Genomic DNA, 21,160 nt, shown 5'->3' with positions numbered 1-21,160 from the left:
TCAGGTAAAACTCTGGGCCATAGTCATAATAACCTAATCTAACAGTAAAGGGATGACAAGGCTGTACTGTACCCTTTTCTGGCTGCAGCCCACGATGAGGTAGGTTTCGATGTTGTGCCTCTTCAGATAGACATTCCTCTCTCCTCCTGATCCTGGCTCCACGTCATAGTCTCCATTCAGGTAGTTCAGAGTGGCCTTGGTGATGTGGATACGCCTGGCACAAAAACACAGCAATGACTTACTGGACACAATGGTCATTATTATTCATTCATTCATTTCAGGATTATACAGTTGAAGTCAGAAGTGTACATACACTTAGCTTGGAGTCATTAAAACTCGTTTTTCAACCACTCCACAAATTTCATGTTAACAAACTATAGTTTTGGCAAGTCAGTTAGGACATCTACTTTGTGCATGACACAAGTCATTTTTCCAACAATTGTTTACAGACAGATTACTTCACTTATAATTCACTGTATCACAATTCCAGTGGGTCAGAAGTTTACATACACTAAGTTGACTGTGCCTTTGAACAGCTTAGAAAATTCCAGAAAATGATGTCATGGCTTTAGATGTCGTGGAACACACCTTCCACGCCGTTCATTATTTTCCAGAGAACGCATAGCCCCTCGTTGATTATCCCTTACATACCCCATATACATAGTAGCATACCACTTAGAATGTATGCCCAATACAAAAGTTCATTCTAAGTGCTATTCTAGGTAGTATTATAGTGTATTTTGATACAGAGCATAGGAGAGATGTAGTGTCATTGGGTGAGTGACTCTGTACTGGTTTGTCATGATTGGCCAAACGTACCCTGCCGCGCCCCCAGCCTCCATGTGATTAGCTAACGTGACATCGTTGGACCACACATCAAACTGCCACTTCCTGAGTCCCAGTACCCCACAGTGGACCCTGCCACTATGGATGCCCACACGCATGTTCACATTGACCCCTGTGACCTCTCTCACGAGCCTAGAACACACACACACAGACACAGATAGAAACAGTTAGAGACCACTGAGCACTGATTTTGGAGGGAGAAAAGAGGAAATCTGTTCCAAAGTATTGCACGGCGGTACTCGTGCATGTGAAAGCAGCTCAACCGAGGCTGAGAAAATAGGATTCTGTGCCGTTGTTGTTCACCAATCACATGAGAAAACATAGCCTGCGTTGTAATACATCAGCATGTATGTCCAGCTAACTTTCCCACTTTAGCTAGCTAGCTGGCTAACACTATCAGTTTACAGAGTCACTTTTAACAATAAAAGTAACTTCTTTCGAATTGATTTTTTAATTAATAATTTCTGTTGCATATGAACACATTTTTATGTCGATAATGTTTGTTTATTTTGTTGCTATGGTCACCGGCAGCTGTCACCTTCCTAGGCATTAGCCGCTTTAACTAGAAGGACAAGATATGTACTCGGCAGTGAAATCGGCGATATTTCCGTATGTGAATCGCTTTAGGGCAACAAACACTACAGGTCAAAAGTTTTAGAACACCTACTCATTCAAGGGTTTTTCTTTATTTTATAAATTGTAGAATAATAGTGAAGACATTGAAACTATGAAATAGCACATATGGAATCATGTAGTTAACAAAAAGTGTTAAACAAATCAAAATATATTTTATATTTGACATTCTTCCAATAGCCACCCTTTGCCTTGATGACAGCTTTGCACACACACTTGACATTCTCTCAACCAGCTTCACCTGGAATGCTTTTCCAACAGTCTTAAAGGAATTCCCACATATGCTGAGCACTTGTTGGCTGCTTTTCTTTTTCCGACTCATCCCAAACCATCTCAATTTGGTTGTGTTTGGGGGATTGTGGAGGCCAGGTCATCTGATGCAACACTCCGTCACTCTCCTTCTTGGTAAAATAGCCCTTACACAGCCTGGAGGTGTGTTGGGTCATTGTCCTGTTGAAAAACAAATGATAGTCCCACTAAGCACAAACCAGATGGGATGGGGCATCGGTGCAGAATCCTGTGGTAGCTATGCTGGTTAAGTGTGCCTTGAATTCTAAATAAATCACAGCCAGTGTCACAAGCAAAGCACCCCACACCATAACACCTCCTCCTCCATGCTTTACGGTGGGAAATACACATGCAGAGATCATCTGTTCACCCACACCGCATCTCACAAAGACATGGCAGTTGGAACCAAAAATCTCCAATTTGGACTCCAGAGCAAAGGACAAATTTCCACCGGTCTAATGTCCATTGTTCATGTTTCTTGGCCCAAGCAAGTATCTTCTTCTTATTGGTGTCCTTTAGTAGTGGTTTCTTTGCAGCAATTTGACCATGAAGACCTGATTCACACAGTCTCCTCTGAACAGTTTATGTTGACATGTGTCTGTTACTTGAACTCTGTGAAGCATTTATTTAGGCTGCAATTTCTGAGTCTGGTAACTCTAATTAACTTATCCTCTGCAGCAGAGGTAACACTGGGTCTTCCTTTCCTGTGGCTGTCCTCATGAGAGCCAGTTTCATCGTAGCGCTTGATGGTTTTTGCGACTGCACTTGAAGAAACTTTCAAAGTTCTTGAAATGTTCCATATTGACTGAAAGTAATGATGGAGTGCCGTTTCTCTTATTTGAGCTGTTCTTGCCATAATATGGACTTGTCCTTTTACCAAATAGGGCTATCTTCTGTATACCCCACTACATTGTCACAACACAACTGATTGGCTCAAATGCATTAAGGAAAGAAATTCCACCAATTAACTTTTAAGAAGGCACACCTGTTAATTGAAATGCATTCAATGTGGCTATGTCATGAAGCTGCTTTAGAGAATGCCAAGAGTGTGCAAAGATATCATCAAGGCAAAGGGTGGCTATTTGTTGAAACTCAAATATATGATATATTTTGATTTGTTTAACACTTTTTGGTTACTACATGATTCCATATGCGTTATTTCATAGTTTTGATGTCTTCAGTATTATTCTACAATGTAGAAAATGGTACAAAATAAAGAAAAACCCTTGAATGAGTAGGTGTTCACATTCAAGGGTAGTGTATAGTGTATATCAATTGTTTTTGTCAAAATTGCTCAAGCTCAGTATATTTGGTTCCAATGCTGTAATCACCTCATTATAATGTCACAGCAGTCTCCTAATACGGTGCCTCGCTGACTCCGTGTGAATGTAGAGGGCAGGGACACTGAACCAGAACATTTTCTGACCTTCGCCTTTTAAACTCTTTATCAGTGGCAATATTCTAGATTTTATAACATTGTTCCATGTTATTGCGTCATGAAAGTTGGGGGACTGCTTAGAAAAAGGAGAAAGCTAAATGAAGCAAAAATGCAATAACCACAGCCGCTCTGGTCGAAGGGACAAAAACACAGTCAATTGCACGCACGTGCGTACATACACACCCACACACACACACACACACACACACACACACACACACACACACACACACACACACACACACACACACACACACACACACACACACACACACACACTGACGCACACACATACAAACACACTACTGCTGACAGGGGTGCTGAGGGGCACACAGTCAGGTCTGTGAGCGGAGACAGACATCTGTCTCATCATTCAGAAACAGCCAATCAATAAATCAGCCAGCCCTTATCTCTCTCAGCAAACACCAATCAGACGCCACAAAAAAATACAACTGAACAGTAACACAATCAGCATTAGACTGTTTCAAGCACACCAAGCACCTGTCCTGGACTCATTGACTCAACTTCTGCAGACACAAATTAGGCTAAGTGCCTCTTCATGCGTATAGACTGAACCTGATTTGAACCTTTCTGGTTTCTCTGGGCCTGGAAGTGTAGGAGTACTACGCCACTAATGCACACCTGCCTCCTACCACCTGTCTGAAACAAGGCTTGTCCATCCTGTGGCTCTCCGGGAACAGGATTGAAGAACAATTGAAGAGTTTATATCCAAAATGCTATATTGACCTATTTTTTACATTTGAAATGATTGCTTACGGGTACCTTCACGTGTGTGTAAAATATAACTGTTCTCAGATGTTTTATTCATAGATTTTAGATGTGTATGAATACGTGTTTTTTGCAAAACGCTATATATGGAATGTTTGTATCTTGCATATTTGACTGTGATATGTGGTTGTCTCATCTAGCTATTTTAAGATGAATTCACTTACTGTAATTCGCTATCGATAACTGCATCCTCTAAATGACAGAAATGTCAAATGCGAATGTTTTATATACAGATCTCATATACTACTGTATTGAATTATATGATCATTCAATACAGTAATATGAGATCTGTATATAAAACATTCACATTTTACATTTCTGTCATTTAGAGGATGTAGTTATATATAAGTATTCAGACCCCCTGACTTTTTCCACATTTTGTTACGTTACATCCTGATTCTAAAATTGATTAAATAAAAAAATGCATCCTGTTTTACATTGATCATCCTTGAGATGTTTCTACAATTTGATTGCAGTCCACCTGTGGTAAATTCAATTAATTGGACATGATTTGGAAAGGCACACACCTGTCTATATAAGGTCCCACAGTTGACAGTGCATGTCAGAGCAAAAACCAAACCATGAGGTCGAAGGAATTGTCCGTAGAGCTCTGAGACAGGATTGGGTTGCTGCAATGCTATTTTCAGGTCTCTCCAGAGATGTTCGATTGGGTTCAAGTCCGGGCTCTGGCTGGGCCATTCATCAACATTCAGAGACTTGCCCGAAGCCACTCCTGCACTGTCTTGGCTGTGTGCTTAAGTAGTTGTCCAGTTGGAAGGTGAACCTTCGCCCCAGTCTGAGGCCCTGAGCACTCTGAAGCAAGTTTTCATCAAGGATCTCTCTGTACTTTGCTCCGTTCATCTTTTCCTCGATCCTGACTAGACTCCCAGTCCCTGCCGCTGAAAAAAATCCCCACAGCATGATTCTGCCACTACCATGCTTCACCGTATTGATGGTGCAAGGTTTCCTCCAGACATGACGGTTGGCAATCTTGGTTTCATCAGACCAGAGAATCTTGTTTCTCATGGTCTGAGAGTCTTTACAGGCCTTTTGGCAAACTCCAAGCAGGCTGTCATGTGCCTTTTACTCAGGAGTGGCTGCAGTCTGCTCACTCTACCACAAAGGCCTAATTGGTGGAGTGCTGCAGAGATGGTTGTCCTTCTGGAAGGTTCTCCCATCTCCACAGAGGAACTCTAGAGCTCTGTCAGGGTGACTATCGGATTATTGGTTACCTCCCTGACCAAGGCCCTTCTCCCCCGATTGCTCAGTTTGACCGGTGGCCAGCTTTAGGAAGAGTCTTGGTGGTTCCAAACTTCTTCCATTTAAGAATGATGGAGGCCACTGTGTTCTTCGGGACCTTCAATGCTGCAAAAAATGTTTGGTACCTTTATCCTGATCTGTGCCTCGACACAATCCTGTCTCGGAGATCTACGGACAATTCCTTTGACCTCATGGCTTGGTTTTCGCTCTGACATGCACTGTCAACTGTGGGACCTTATATAGACAGGTGTGTGTCTTTCCAAATCATGTCCAATCAATTGACTTTACCACAGGTGGACTCCAATCAAGTTGTAGAAACATCTCTAGGATGATCAATGGAAACAGGACGCAACTGAGCTCAATATCGAGTCTCATAGCAAAGGGTCTGAATACTTAGGTAAATAAGGTATTTCTGTTTTTCATTTGAATACATTTGTAAAAATGTCATTATGGGTTATTGTGTGTAGATTGCTGAGGATTTGTATTTATTTAATCAATTTCAGAATAAGACTGTAACGTAACAAAATGTGGAAAAAGTCAAGGGGTCTGAGTACTTTTCGAAGGCACTATATATGTATTTGGCCGTGCCATACTCACGAGATGGCCTCGATCATGTCCACACCCATCTCCACACAGCAGGATGCGTGGTCGGCCCGGGCCTCTGGCAGCCCAGACACACAGTAGTAGCAGTCGCCAAGAATCTTAATACGCAGGCAGTGGTTCTCCTGTTGACACATACACATACGTGCATGCACACAAACACACACACACAGACACACACACACACACACACACATAATATGTTAGTGTGTTAGTAGCATTTCCTTTGAGGAGGGTTTTACATACGATGATCACAAAAAGTGTTTGTTTTTTGCCTGCTTGTTGAAATGCACTTGGTATTGTAAGTCTCTCTGGATAAAAGCCTCTGCTTCATGACTAAAAACTCTGTGGAAAATAATTACTTTCCAAATTAAAACCTGACCACTATATCTAGGCAACCGAATGCTGGCTTCACATTTTGCCAACACTTGGGATAAAACTACAGTGCCTTCAGAAAGTTTTCACACCCTTTGACTTTTTACACATTTTGTTACAGCCTGAATTTCAAATGGATTAAACTGAGATTTTTGTATTTTTATTTATCTTTATTTAACTAGGCAAGTCAGTTAACAACAAATTCATATTTTCAATGCCGGCCTAGGAACACTGGCCTACACACGATACCCCATAATGTCAAAGTGGAATTATGTTTTTCAAAATTGTACAAATTAATTAGAAATTAAAGCTGAAATGCCTTGAGTCAATAAGTATTCAACTCCTTTGTTATGGCAAGACAAATAAGTTCAGGAGTAAAAATGTGTTTAACAGGTCACATAATAAGTTGCATGGACTCTGTATGCAATAATAGTGTTTAACATGATTCTCGAATGACTACTTCATCTCTGTACCCCACACATACAATTATCTGTAAGGTATCGCCATCAAGCAGTGAATTTCGAACATAGATTCAACCACAAAAACTAGGGAGGTTTTCCAATGCCTCACAAAGAAGGGTAGAAAGAAGGGTATTGGTAGATGGGTAGATGGGTAAAAAAAAAAGCAGACATTGAATATCCCTTTGACAGTGGTGAAGTTATTAATGGCACTTTAGATGGTTTATCAATACACCCAGTCACTACAAAGATACAGGCGTCCTTCCTAACTCAGTTGCCGGAGAGGAAGGAAACCGCTCAGCGATTTCATGAGGCCAATGGTGACTTCAAAACAGTTAGAGTTTAATGGCTGTGATAGGAGAAAACTGAGGATGGATCAACTAAATTGTAGTTGTAAATGTGCATTCAGCAAAGTATTGACTCAGGGGTGTGAATCCTTATGTAAATCAGATATTTCTGTATTTCATTTTCAATAAATGTGCAAAAATGCCTTTAAACATGTTCTCACTTTGTCATTATGGGATCTTGTGTGTAGATGGGTGAGAGAAAAAAATTATAATAATTCAGGCTGTAACACAACAAAATGTGGAATAAGTCAAGGGGTATGAATACTTTCTGACGGCACTAGATCTGTGGTGTATGGGGTATGTTTTACATACAGTGTAGAATTACCCCTATATAATGTACTGTCGCTAATAAATACCAAATCTAAATACCAAGTTTGGACTTTCACATAGTGATGAATGACACTGGAAATGTATTGTTACCAGTGGGAACTTAGAGGTCTGGAAGAATACTAAATGAATCACTTATCTTCCTTTTCTGGGAATTCTGCACTGCAAAACGTCCTCATGACATGTATGTTAAAGAGAATTGCTCTTTTTCTTTTACCTATTTTAATACAATTTCACTGCAGTATAAAATACTGTTAATAGCTTATTATTTCCCTCATTCTTACTGTAAACAACACAGCTTTGTTAGGTAAAAAGACTGCTGCTCTCCATCCAGAAAATAGGCTATTGTGTGTGTGTGCTTGATGGTTTGTTATTTAGAACTCAGCAGTCAAGGCTATAAAGATATTGGGTTGGTGGGTGGCAACACAGAGTGATCACATGGAAAGCTTGAGTAATCATTCTACATGTGTCTTCTAGAACACATAGTTAAGTAGCATGCCCTGGATATGACCTTAATGGTTGCTTGGCAGAGTGAGTCTGGCCTTGTGCTGTACTGTAAATATCTAGCCTAATGGTTTGTGTGAGAGTGTGTGTGTGTGTTTGTTGGTGTGTGTGTGTCTCCCTTGGGCAGGGCACAGGACTGCAGCAGGCTCATGTCTCATGATAGCCACCTGAATGTCTTCTGTCTCCACAGCACATGGCTCTGTTTAGACCAGGATCCATACAATCACCTCTAGTGTTGTACAAATTAAAGAGAGAGTGTGTGTGTGTGTGTGTGTGTGTGTGTGTGTGTGTGTGTGTGTGTGTGTGTGTGTGTGTGTGTGTGTGTGTGTGTGTGTGTGTGTGTGTGTGTGAGTGTGTGTGTGTGTGTGTGTATGTGTGTTCACGACTGCCTTGGAACGTCTGACAGGATCTGAATCTATTTAAGTGCATTTAAGAAAATCCTTCTGACTGCATCATTAATATGTCTATGTGATTAATCTGACATATGAAAGTGAATGTGTGTAGGTGTACTGGAGTCAGCTAAGACGTGGCTAGTGAGATGGGCAGTTCTCAGTGTCTTCGCATGCACATACGTGTGTGTGTGTGTCTGTTCATATGTGCGTGTGTGCGTGTGTGTGCACAGCTATGTGTGTATGCAGATTGTATTATGTGTACGTGCCTGTGCATGCAAGTATGTATGTGTTCATGCCTATGGGCCTGTGTGTGCTCTGCTCTCTGTGCCAGTACCAGGTAGGTCACAGTGGTCCATGCTGGGTCTGGATGAGACTGGGTCTATGTCTGGGAGGTGTGCTGTGACTCAGGCCCCTGCAGTGGGCTAATGAGGTGAGAGTTGAGGCCTGGCTGGCAGACCAGCGGGGTACACAACCACACAGTGAATTGTGTCAGGGAATTCAAATTCGTTATCAGTAAACTCACACATCAACTATATCTGCCTGGTATTTCAATTAGCAGAAGAAAGGACTCCAAAGTGGGAGGAAGGAGTACTGTACAATCCTAGGGTTGCAGGGTTCACCTGTGTGTGTGTGTGTGTGTGTGTGTGTGCGTGCGTGCGTGTGTGTCTGTGTGTGTGTGTGTGTGCGTGCGTGCGTTCGTGTGTGTGTGTGCGTGTGCGGTTGCCTGTGTTCTCACCGCGGCCAGCTTGTCGAAGCGGGCGAAAAGTTCATTGAGTGTCATCACCAGCTCCTGGGCAGTACACTGGGACGCCAGACTGGTAAACCCCTCGATGTCCGCAAACAGGATGCTGCAAGATGCACACACACACACACACACACACAGAGAAAGAGAGAGATATATATATATAGAGAGAGAAAGGGTTAGCTCCAGTTACTTCAATAGAAAACATTCCAGGTCACTTTCTGATTCTTCCTGAATACCCGTCTTGGATCAGTACTAAGTACCTCTTAACATACTGTATCTTGGCTGAGACATTGAACTCAGCACAGTGCTCAGTACCTTCCAGCCAACCAGACATTGAATAAGGGAACAGATAGAGCTGTTGAATGAAAAGCTAAATTAATTCCTATCCTTTTTTCCACCCTGAAGTAATACAACTGGGTATAAAGTGGAGAAATTATAGGATAGTCTGAAAGTCATGATTGCTTCCTCCTCTCCAATACCCACGCTGCACCACTCTTACTGAATGGCATCGGCCGTTACCACGGGTACAGAGGTGGCTCTGACTCAAGGCTGATTGCCACTGGTCTATTCAATTCAATGGTACCATTTCTGAGAAACATGAGAAAAGTGATGCTTTTAATCAGCATTTTACCTTGGAAGGCTTTTTATTTTAAAGAAATGATGGTTTTATTGACCCTGGTCAGTGAGTCGACTGCTCTTCACTCTCCCAGACTCTACTTGGCATGATGGAAGATCCATAAACTTCTAGTGAATCTTTGTTCCCATTTCAACAACGTTCTACCTGTGATGTGCTAGATGCCTTGCTTAAGATGGCTGTAAAAAAAACTCACATTTACTTGATCCTTTCTTTTGCTCCCCTGATTGCGGAATCATTGACATATTTTTTACCTGATGGTTATCTCACTGCAATCCACAGGGTTTGGAAGGCGGCCCATGTGCTCCCTCTCCACAAAGTTGGTGTTGACCCCTCCGACCTAAATAATTATCGCCCTGTCTCTAAACTGTCTTGCCTATCAAAACATTTTTGAATCTTTGATAAACTCCGGTTAGGTCTTTCCTAGCTACAAAATGTATTCTAAGTGTTCATGAATATGGTTTCAGGCCAGGTCAATGCACCTTTAAAGGCTTTGTTAAATAGCAGAAAACAAATAATTCAGTCAACATTCATACCGATAATAGATTATGGTGATATCGTCTATAATACAGTATATGAATGCAGCTGCCACTGTATTGAAGCCCTTGGATGCAGTTTATCGTAGTGCACTAAGCTTTATTACAGGCGACAGGTTCAGTACACATCACTGAATTCTGTATCAGAAAGTAGGTTGGTCCTCTTTGAAGCCTCATAGATCGATGCATTGCACTCTTTTTGTTTCTAAAACCCTCTTGAACAAACTTCCCCCGTACCTTACTTCATTGTTAACCTACAGACGTACGAACTACCAGACCCCATCTCAGGGATTTCTAACGCTGGAGATCCCTTCCATCTCCACTGAGTTAGGTCATCATCAAATCAAATCAAGCTTTATTTATACAGCACATTTCAGACAGGGAATGCAACACAATGTGCTTCACTCAAAAAAAAAAAAAAGAAAAACAATGAAAATAAAAACTGAAATATTTACTACACAACAAACATAAGAGGATAAAAAACAAAATAATAACAATAAAAACGGAATGACCAAAAAGTAACCTAAGGAAAAGCAAAGCTTTGGGATAGTTAAAGGGCCAGAGGACCTGAGGGACCTACTGGGTAAAAGCATGTCTGACGTATTGGGGTGCACAATCGTGGATTGATTTAAAAACCAATAGAATAATATTAAAATGTATTCTAAAACTCACAGGCAGTCAGTGCAGAGACCTTAACCTGTGTAATGTATGCTCTCCATCTGGTCTTGGTCAGTACCCGTGCTGCAGCATTCTGTATGTTTTGCAGTTGACCAATGGTTTTCTTGGTCAGACCAGACAGGAGAGCATTACAGTAGTCAAGCCTGCTGGTAATACAAGCATGGATGAGTCTCTCTGTATCAGCCTGAGAGAGAAATGTATGGACCTTGGCAATGTTCCTTAGGTGGTAAAAAACTATTTTGGTGACATTCCTAACGTGTGATTTGAAATTGAGTTCAGAATCTAAAATAACACCTAGGTTTTTTACCTGGTGTTTTATCTGTGCGGACAGATTCTCCCTCTGTGCTTTGGCTCCAACAAAAAGTACCTCCGTCTTGTCTTGATTTAGCTGGAGGAAGTTGTGTGCCATCCAAGTATTTAAATCACTAATACAGTCTAATAATCCTCTAGTGACACAGAAATGTAAACTTGCGTAACGTCTGCGTAGCAGTGAAAATCAATGCTGTGCTTTCTGATAACTCTGCCAAGGGGTAACATACATCTACACAAGTATGTGGAAACCCCTTCAAATTAGCGAATTCAGCTATTTCAGCCACAGCTGTTGCTGACAGCTGTATACAATTGAGCACACAGCCATGCAATCTCCATACACAAACATTGGCAGTAGAATGGCCTTACTGAAGAACTCAGTGAATTTCAACGTGCCACCGTCATCTTTCCAACAAGTCAGTTCATCAAATTTCTGCCCTGTTATCGCTGTCCTGGGCAACTGTAAGTGCTGTTATTGTGAAGTGGAAACATCTAGGAGCAACAACGGCTCAGCCGCAAAGTGGTAGGCCACACAAGCTCACAGAACGGGACGGCCAAGTGCTGAAGCGCGTAAAAAACGTCTGACCTCGGTTGCAACACTCACTACCGAGTTCCAAACTGCCTCTGGAAGCAACGTCAGCACAAGAACTCTCCGGGAGCTTCATGAAATGGGGTTCCATTGCTGAGCAACCTCACACAAGCCTAAGATCACCATGCGCATTGCCAAGAGTCGGCTGGAGTGGTGTAACGCTCACCACCATTGGACTCTGGAGTGATGAATCACGCTTCACCATCTGGCAGTCTGACGGACAAATCTGGGTTTAGCAGTTGCCAGGAGAATGCTACCTGACCGAACGCATAGTGCCCACTCTAAAGTTTGGTGGAGGGAGAATAATGGCCTGGGGCTGTTTTTCATAATTCGGGCTAGGCTCCTTAGTTCCAGTGAAGGGAAATCTTAACGCTACAGCATACAATGACATTCTACACAATTCTGTGCTTCCAACTTTGTAGCAAAAGTTTGGGGTACGCCCCTTTCCTCCCCAGCCTGTCCAGAAGGACATCATGATCAAAAGTGTTGAATGCAGCCCTTAAATCCAAGAGTACAAGGACAGAGAGCTGTTTGGCATCTATGTTGGCTCTAAGATAATTTACTACTTTAACTAAGTAGTAAATGTGCTGTTGTGGGCCTGAAAACCAGATTACAATTTTTTTTTAAATACAGTTAAAAAAAATATTTAGCTGTTTGAAAACCAATTTCTCCAGAGGTTTGCTTAAGAATGGAAGGTTGGAGCTTGACCGAAAATTGCTTCAGAAGGGGTTTCACCATAGCAGATTTTAGTGCAGTGGTGGAAAATGCAGTGCAGTGGGGAAAGTGCAGTGCAGTGCAGTGGGGAAAGTGCCTGAGTGAAAGTGCCAAGTCACAGTCACCCAAGTCATAGACTGTTCGCTCTGCTACCGCACAGCAAACGGTACCGGAGCGCCAAGTCTAGGACCAAAAGGCTCCTTAACAGCTTCTACCCCCAAGCCATAAGACTGCTGAACAATTAACAATTAATCAAATGGCCACCCGGACTATTTACATTGACACCCACTTTGTTTTTACACTGCTGCTACTCGCTGTTTATTATCTATGCATAGTCACTTTACAAATGACCTCAACTAACCTGTACCCCCGCACATTGACTCGGTACCCCCTGTATATAGCCTAGTATTTGTTATGTAATTTTCTTGTGTTACTTTTGATTTGATTCGATTTTTTTACTTTAGTTATTTAGTAAATATTTTCTTAACTCTATTCTTGAACTGCATTGTTGGTTAAGGGCTTGTATAAGTAAGCATTTCACCTGTTGTATTCGGCGCATGTAACAAATAACATTTGATTTGATTTGATTAACAGTAGCTTGCACTTCTTCAGATATGCAATTAAAAAATGTTTTAAGAAGGTGGTGGGGATAGCATCGAGAAGGCAGGTAGAAGGCTTAAGTTGTGGTATCACTTTCTGAGCATGTCTGTGTCAACCATAAATAAATCCATAGTGCCTTTGTGAGGTAGGCTAGGAAACGTATCATCAAACTTCTCATCAGGTCTTGCTAGACTGATACCCAGTGTCACGACTTCCACCGAAGGTGGCTCCTCTCCCTGTTCGGGCGGTGCTCGGCGGTCGTCGTCTGTTTTGTTCACACCTGTGTCCTATTAGTTGATTTTGATGGGTTTATTTACCTCCGCTGCCTGCTAGTCTTTGTGCGGGATTGTTTGCTGTGGTTACTCTGTTAGGGGTGCGTGTCTGCACCACGGGGTTTTCTTTTCTCACGGTAGTGTTACCGTTTTGGTATGTGTTTAGGAGTAGAGGTTTCTCCTCCGTGTGTTGCATTTTCTTCCCTGTGTGTGGCGACTTCGTTTGGGCGTGTTTCCCCCCATGTTGTTGTTGGGACTCCTTAATAAACGATTGTGCCACTTGGACTTCCTTGCTCTCCTGCTCCTGATTCCTGCACCTCCCTCCTCTTAGGAGGCACGTAACACCCAGCCTAATGTTTGTTATCTTATCTCTGAAATATGCCACAAACATTTATATATGGAGGAAATTTCAGATAGGTTTGCGTGGGTAGGATTTATCAGGCCATTAATGGTCGAGAAGAGCACTCTCAAATTATTAGTTAGAAAAATTAGCCCGTCTGGCATTTCTAATTTCTTTGTTGTATATGGCAAGTTGCTCTCTCAGAATATCATAATGGATCTACAACTTTGACTTTCTCCACATCCACTCTGCCTTTCTGCAATTTCTCTTTCATATATAAGTTTTCTCACTCATCCAAGGGTCTCTCCCTTTGGATGTGTTTTTTTTTCAACTTTACTTGAGCTATAGCATCAATTGTTGCCCTTCATTTGCTATTAAAGTTATCAAATAAATCAACACAAGAGGAAGGCAAAATAGGTGATGGAGTATTGTTCATACACTCAATAAAATCTGTAGCAACTCCAGAGGTAAGATAGAGTTTCTTAATAATGCGTTCAGTATTACCCTGTGCTATGGGCAACAAGGTAGTACAAAATACACAGTGGTGATCAGATAAAGCAACATCAACAATTGAGGATATGTCAATAGAAAGCCCCTTGGTAATAACCAGGTCCAGAGTATGGCTGCGGTTATGCATTAGCCCAATAACATGTTGGATAAAGTCCATAGAGCTCAAAAGATTCATAAATTCAATGGCCTTGTAGTCAGTCTCTTTGTCAACATGAATATTAAAATCACCCAACACAATGATTTTATCATAGTTCTCAAGGACAATAGACAATAGTTCAGAGAAATCAGTAAAGAAAGCGGGGCAGTGCTTTGGTGACCTATACAGGGTTATGCCAGCACTGGTGGCCGACATTTAAACAGTATGCTCAAAATACCCAAAGACGCCAAATGAAATGTCCTTACATTTGAGAGCAGTAACAATAGAGGCTGTCCCCCCACCCCTTTTCCCTTTTCTGATAGAGTATGAAAAGCTGTAATCCTGGGGGAGGCTTCAATAAGAGAAGCACTACAGTCTGAAGACAGCCATGTTTCAGTGAGAAACATGCAATCAACTTTGAGCTCAGTCATGATGTCATTGAGAAGATAGGTTTTCCTATTGATTGCTTGAACATTTAAAAGCGCCATATTCAATGAGTGTGGGCCGCTCTGCCTCTGGGGCATCTGCCTCGAGGTAACGAATGGAATAACAACCAGATTATTAACATTACAACCACGTTTTCTGACAGTCTCCAATCTATCAGAATGGTAGCAGATGACAGCTTGTCACCGAAGGTGGAGTTAAAGGAACATAAATTAGGTTACTCATAATAGTTACTCATAGTGCCATGCCTACAGGAGTTGATATGCTTTCCAAGTCCTCTGTTGCTTATTCTGACAGGGAGAACTGGAGCACTACCAGACCCTGTCCGTCAGTCTCTTTAACAGTTTCAATGTTGCTGGAAATAATCCTGGAACCCCTGCGGTTAGGGTGAATCCCGTCTCTTTTAAAAAGTGCTGGTTGCTCCCTCGCAAATCAAAGTTGTCACAAAAAGAGACCTTCCTGTCATTGCAAACTTTCTTCAGGTACTCGTTTATTGGCAAAGAGTTAGCTGAAATATTCCGAACCCCTTCGGTAGCATGGGAGGGGGCCAGAGATGATTATTCTCAACCCTGTGTAAGCGAGGGTCTTTAAAAATGATTTGTAGTCCTCCCTCAGTTCCTCAGGTCGCTTAAAACGAAGGTTGTTAAAACCTACATGAGTGACGATAGTGTCAATATTGGAGTAGTTGGCCAGAACCGTGGGCAGGAGAGAGTTGATGTCATGGAAACGGGCTCCTGGGTGACAGCGGACCGTAGTCAGTCCACAGACCGTAGGCAGGCCAATATCTCTTACCATCGAGCTGTCCACAATGTTGGTGGGAGTGATGGAATCCGATGGGGGAAACGACCTGCTGAACTGCGGTGGGCATGGGGGAGGGTGCCACTGGGAGGCCGCCGGCTGATCTGTGCTGACTCCTGGGGCTGGTAGGTCAGTCTCAAGCGGGGCAAAGCTGTTTCATAGCTGGATCGAATCTTCTCGGATAGAGGGGTGGCCAGACTGCCTCCCCGATCTCCTACACCTTGCGAGTATCCAGTCTCCCATGGGCCGCGGAGTTGAGTTTAAGCTGTCTGTTGGATTAAGACAGATCAACGCCACCCGACTCATCAACAGCTTTGCTATAGGAGGCATATAAAACTGCAGTCTAAGGCACTGTATCGCAGTGCTTGAGGTGTAACTACAGACCCAGGTTCAATCCCAGGCTGTGTCGCAGCCTGCCGCGACCGTGAGACCCATGAGGTGGCGCACAATTGGCCCAGCGTGGTCTGGGTTAGGGGCGGGTTTGGCCGGCCGGGATGCCCTTGTCCCATCGCGTTCTAACGACTCCTTGTGGCAGGCTGGGCGCATGCACGCTGACTTCGGTCACCAGCTGTACAGTGTTTCCTCCGACACATTGGTGCGGCTTGCTTCTAGGTTAAGCAAGCATTGTGTCAAGAAGTAGTGCGGCTTGGCAGGGTCATGTTTCAGAGGACGCATGGCTCTCGACCTTCACCTCTTCTGAGTCCATACAGGAGTTGCAGCGATGGGACAAGACTGTAACTACCAATTGGGGAGAAAAAGTGGTTAAAAGTTACAAAAAATACAAAACATTTTATGTAAGCTTGCGAAACCAGGATGATTCGTATGAGGCTAGGTAAATCTGCACCTTACTTGTGGAATAATCTCCCAAACTCTCTAAAATTGGATGATTTGGTGCCTCTAGGGCAATTCAGACGGCTGATTGACCTTTTTACAGAACAATGTGTTTGTTTTCAATGATTGTGTTTTGTATCTCTGCTTTGCTTTTTGTAGTGATGTGTATATTATTTTGTAATTCCAGGGCTCATCTGTAAAAGAGACCTTGGTCTCAGCATGACTCCCTGTCAAAACAAAATGTTCATGGGAAGACTTTATGACTTTCTACAGTAACAATAGCCACCGCCACAGCACCTTATCATATATGTTACCAATACGTCAGCCCCATTACCATTCCAGTGGACTGACTACTTGACTGACTGTGCTGTGATGAGTGCTAAAGACAAGTAGCTATCTACGCTATTGAAAAACACAATTACTTCTGGCTATGTGACTGTGCTGAGTGTTAGCAATCTATGCTATTGAAAAATGTATGTCCCAATGGTGTTGGAGAAGAGAGGCTTTCTTCACTCAACACAGAGAGAGAGTGTATGGAGGCAGGTAATCTTCCCTGAGAACAAGGTAACTGATAGGGCTGTCTATTATCTGTGTTTCCACTTGGTGGTCGGGACAGGACACATACACAACACTACGACAGTGTGGATGAAGATGAGCTCATCTAGTTTCACTTTTCTATATTCAATCTGGAGACAAAGAGAGAGAAGAGGCAGTGACAGCTCGATTTCAGCACTAGGCCATGGGGGGACTGCCTGGGAGTCAGGTTGGCTTGACATGACATGATCGACTAATCTCTTGAGCTTCTGTTGACACTGGGAGTTGTTCTCAGGGACGTTGTGGCCCTCCGTTCCTTATCCAAGTCTGAAGGTTGGCTGTGAATGCTTGAATGGTTTCCTGAGAACATGCTATGCCGTTTAAAGGAGTACTCAATAGTCCGTTAAGAGGCAGGCTGTCAATGAACTGATCCAAGTTTGACCTCACAACTACTATTAAACTCAGCAAAAAAAGAAACATCCTCTCACTGTCAACTGCATTTATTTTCAGCAAACTTGACATGTGTAAATATTTGTTTGAACATAACAAGATTCAACAACTGAGACATAAACTGATCAAGTTCCAAAGACATGTGACTAACAGAAATGGAATAATGTGTCCCTGAACAAAGGGGGGTCAAAATTAACAGTCAGTATCTGGTGTGGCCACCAGCTGCATTAAGTACTGCAGTGCATCTCCTCCTCATGGACTGCACCAGATTTGCCAGTTCTTGCTGTGAGATGTTACCCCACTCTTGCACCAAGGCACCTGCAAGTTCCCGGACATTTCTGGGGGGAATGTCCCTAGCTCTCACCCTCCGATCCAACAGATCCCAGACGTGCTCAATAGGATTGAGATCCGGGCTCTTCGCTGGCCTTGACAGAACACTGACATTCCTGTCTTGCAGGAAATCATGCACAGGACGAGCAGTATGGCTGGTGGCATTGTCATGCTGGACGGTCATGTCAGGATGAGCCTGCCTGAAGGGTACCACATGAGGGAAGATGATGTCTTCCCTGTAACGCACAGCGTTAAGATTGCCTGCAATGACAACAAGCTCAGTCCGATGATGCTGTGACACACCGCCCCAGACCATGACGGACCCTCCACCTCCAAATCGATCCCACTCCAGAGTACTGGCCTCGGTGTAACGCTTATTCCTTCGACGATAAACGCAAATCCGACCATCAGCCCTGTTGAGACAAAACCGCGACTCGTCAGTGAAGAGCACTTTTTGCCAGTCCTGTCTGGTCCAGCGATGGTGGGTTTGTGCCCATAGGCGACGTTGTTGCCAGTAATGTCTGGTGAGGACCTGTCTTACAACAGGCCTACAAGCCATCAGTCCAGCCTCTCTCAGCCTATTGCAGATAGTCTGAGCACTGATGGAGGGATTGTGCATTCCTAGTTTAACTCGGGCAGTTGTTGTTGCCATCCTGTACCTGTCCCGCAGGTGTGATGTTCGGATGTACCGATCCTGTGCAGGTGTTGTTACATGTGGTCTGCCACTGCGAGGACGATCAGCTGTCCATCCTGTCTCCCTGTGGCGCTGTCTTAGGCGTCTCACAGTACAGACAATGCAATTTATTGCCCTGGCCACATCTGCAGTCCTCATGCCTCCTTGCAGCATGCCTAAGGCACGTTCACGCAGATTAGCAGGGACCCTGGGTATCTTTCTTTTGGTGTTTTTCAGAGTCAGTAGAAAGGCCTCTTTAGTGTCCTAAGATTTCATAACTGCGACCTTAATTGCCTATCGTCTGTAAACTGTTAGTGTCTTAACGACCGTTCCATGTTCATGAATTGTTTATGGTTCATTGAACAAGCATGTGAAATGGTGTTTAAACCCTTTACAATGAACATCTGTGAAGTTATTTGGATTTTATTAATTATCTTTGAAAGACAGGGTCCTGAAAAAGGGACGTTTCTTTTTTTGCTGAGTTTATATGTACAGTGGCAAGAAAAGGTATGTGAACCCTTTGGAATTACCTGGATTTCTGCATAAATTGGTCATTAAATTTAATCTGATCTTTGTCTAAGTCACAACCATAGATAAACACAGTGTGCTTAAACTAATAACACACAAATTATTGTATTTTTATTGTCTATATTGAATACATAATTTAAACTTTCACAGTATAGGTTGGAAAAAGTATGTGAAGCCCCTAGGCTAATGACTTCTCCAAAAGCTAATTGTAGTCAGGAGTCAGCTAACCTGGAGTCCAATCAATGAGACGAGATTGGAGATGTTGGTTAGAGCTGCCCTGCCCTTCAAAAAAATATATATATTTGAGTTTGCTATTCAGTAGAAGCATTGCCTGATGTGAACCATGCCTTGAACAAAAGAGATCTCAAAATACCTAAGATTAAGGATTGTTGTCTTGCATAAAGCTGAAAATGGTTACATAAGTATCTCTAAAAGCCTTGATGTTCATCAGTCCATGGTAAGACAAATTGTCTATAAATGGAGAAAGTTCAGCACTGTTGCTACTCTCCCTAGGAGTGGCCGTCCCGCAAAGATGACTGCAAAAGCACAGCGCAAAATGCTCAATGAGGTTAAGAAGAATCCTAGTGTCAGCTAAAGACTTACAGAAATCTCTGGAAGATGCTAACATCTCTGTTGATGAGTCTACGATACATAAAAAACTAAACAAGAATGGTGTTCATGGGAGGACACCACGGAAGAAGTCACTGCTGTTGAAAAAAAACAGGTTCGCAAAAGAGAGGTTCGTAAAAGAACATCTGGAAGTTCCCCAGGGCTACTGGCAAAATATTCTGTGGACAGATGAAACTAAAGTTGAGTTGTTTGTAAGGAACACACAACACTATGTGTGGAGAAAAAAAGGCACAGCACACCAACATCAAAACCTCATCCCAACTGTCAACTATGGTGGAGCATCATGGTTTGGGGCTGCTTTGCTGGCCCAGCTGCATTAAGTACTGCAGTGCATCTCCTCCTCATGGACTGCACCAGATTTGCCAGTTCTTGCTGTGAGATGTTACCCCACTCTTGCACCAAGAGACAACTTGCTATCGTCGACGGAAAAATGAATTCCCAAGTTTATCAAGACATGTTACAGGAGAATGTAAGGCTATCTGTTCGTCAATTGAAGCTCAACAGAAATTGGGTAATGCAACAGGACAACGACAAAAAACAGAGAAGTAAATCAACAACAGAATTGCTTCAATTGAGCTGCTGTGGCATGAGCTCAAGAGAGTGGTTCACACCAGACATCCCAAGAATATTGCTGAACTGATATAGTTTTGTATAGAGGAATGGTCCTAAATTCCTGCTGACCGTTGTGCAGGTCTGGTCCACAACTACAGAACATGTTTGGTTGAGATTATTGCTGCCAAAGGAGGGTCAACCAGTTATTAAATCCAAGGGTTCACATACTTTTTCCACCCTGCACTGTGAATGTTTACGCGGTGTGTTCAGCAAAGACATGAAAACGTATAATTGTTTGTGTGTTATTAGTTTAAGCAGACTGTGTTTGTCTATTGTTGTGGCTTAGATGAAGACCAGATCAAATTTTGGGACAGATTTATGCAGAAATCGAGGTAATTCCAAAGGATTCACATACTTTTTCTTGCCACTGTATCTAAAAAGGGAGGGGGTGACTAAAATTGGGTAATTATATCTTTTGATATATTTGTCTGTGTTCTTTTCTTTCATCACGGGATGGAGATAAAGACGGCACGGAAGAGAGAGCGAGAGAGAGAGGAAGAAAAGAGCAGCTTCAGAGACAAATACGCTCACATGAGTATCACAGGGTACACACTGCCCAGCTCCATGCCACTAGCAGCCCTGCCTGCAGGAAGATGAATGGGGACAAGATAAGATATGTCTATACGCTGAAAATAGAGCTGAAGGAACAGGGGCGTAGAGAGAGACAGAGAAGGGTGTTACAAGGTTATAAAATAATTGGGGAGGAGGGGATGGTTCCATCTAGAGTCAACCTAGACAAAACCAGAGACACTGGTTCTGTCCAGAAACAATCCTTAGTCTCTTCCCCCAATCTGTTCATCTGAAAGGATTGGATAGGTATAAGCCTATCACAGGGCAAGCTGGAGCTACTCCCAGTAGGCCCATACTCCCATTACAGGTGCTCCTCCCAGTAGGCTCATACTCCCATTGCTGGTGCTCCTCCCAGTACCCATACTCCCATTACAGGTGCTCCTCCCAGTAGGCCCATACTCCCATTGCTGGTGCTCCTCCCAGTACCCATACTCCCATTG

General features: G+C 42.9%; 1 protein-coding gene across 2 annotated transcripts in view; it reads right to left on the bottom strand.

The window, feature by feature from the left end:
* The window catches only part of LOC115160940 (adenylate cyclase type 5), a 162,271-nt gene that overhangs the window by 21,706 nt on the left and 119,405 nt on the right, over positions 1-21,160 (bottom strand). For both annotated transcript variants that reach the window (XM_029711502.1, XM_029711503.1), the window contains exons 4-7: positions 8,994-9,105; positions 5,852-5,979; positions 820-978; positions 73-214 (exon numbers count right to left, since the gene is read on the bottom strand). In XM_029711502.1, the coding sequence (XP_029567362.1) occupies positions 73-214; positions 820-978; positions 5,852-5,979; positions 8,994-9,105 (541 nt within the window). The remainder of the gene's footprint in view (positions 1-72; positions 215-819; positions 979-5,851; positions 5,980-8,993; positions 9,106-21,160) is intronic.

This window comes from Salmo trutta, chromosome 24 (assembly GCF_901001165.1).
Source record: "Salmo trutta chromosome 24, fSalTru1.1, whole genome shotgun sequence".
NCBI lineage: Eukaryota > Metazoa > Chordata > Actinopteri > Salmoniformes > Salmonidae > Salmo > Salmo trutta.
The sequence above is the reverse complement of the archived record's forward strand: the minus strand, read 5'-3'. Positions and strand labels throughout refer to the sequence as shown.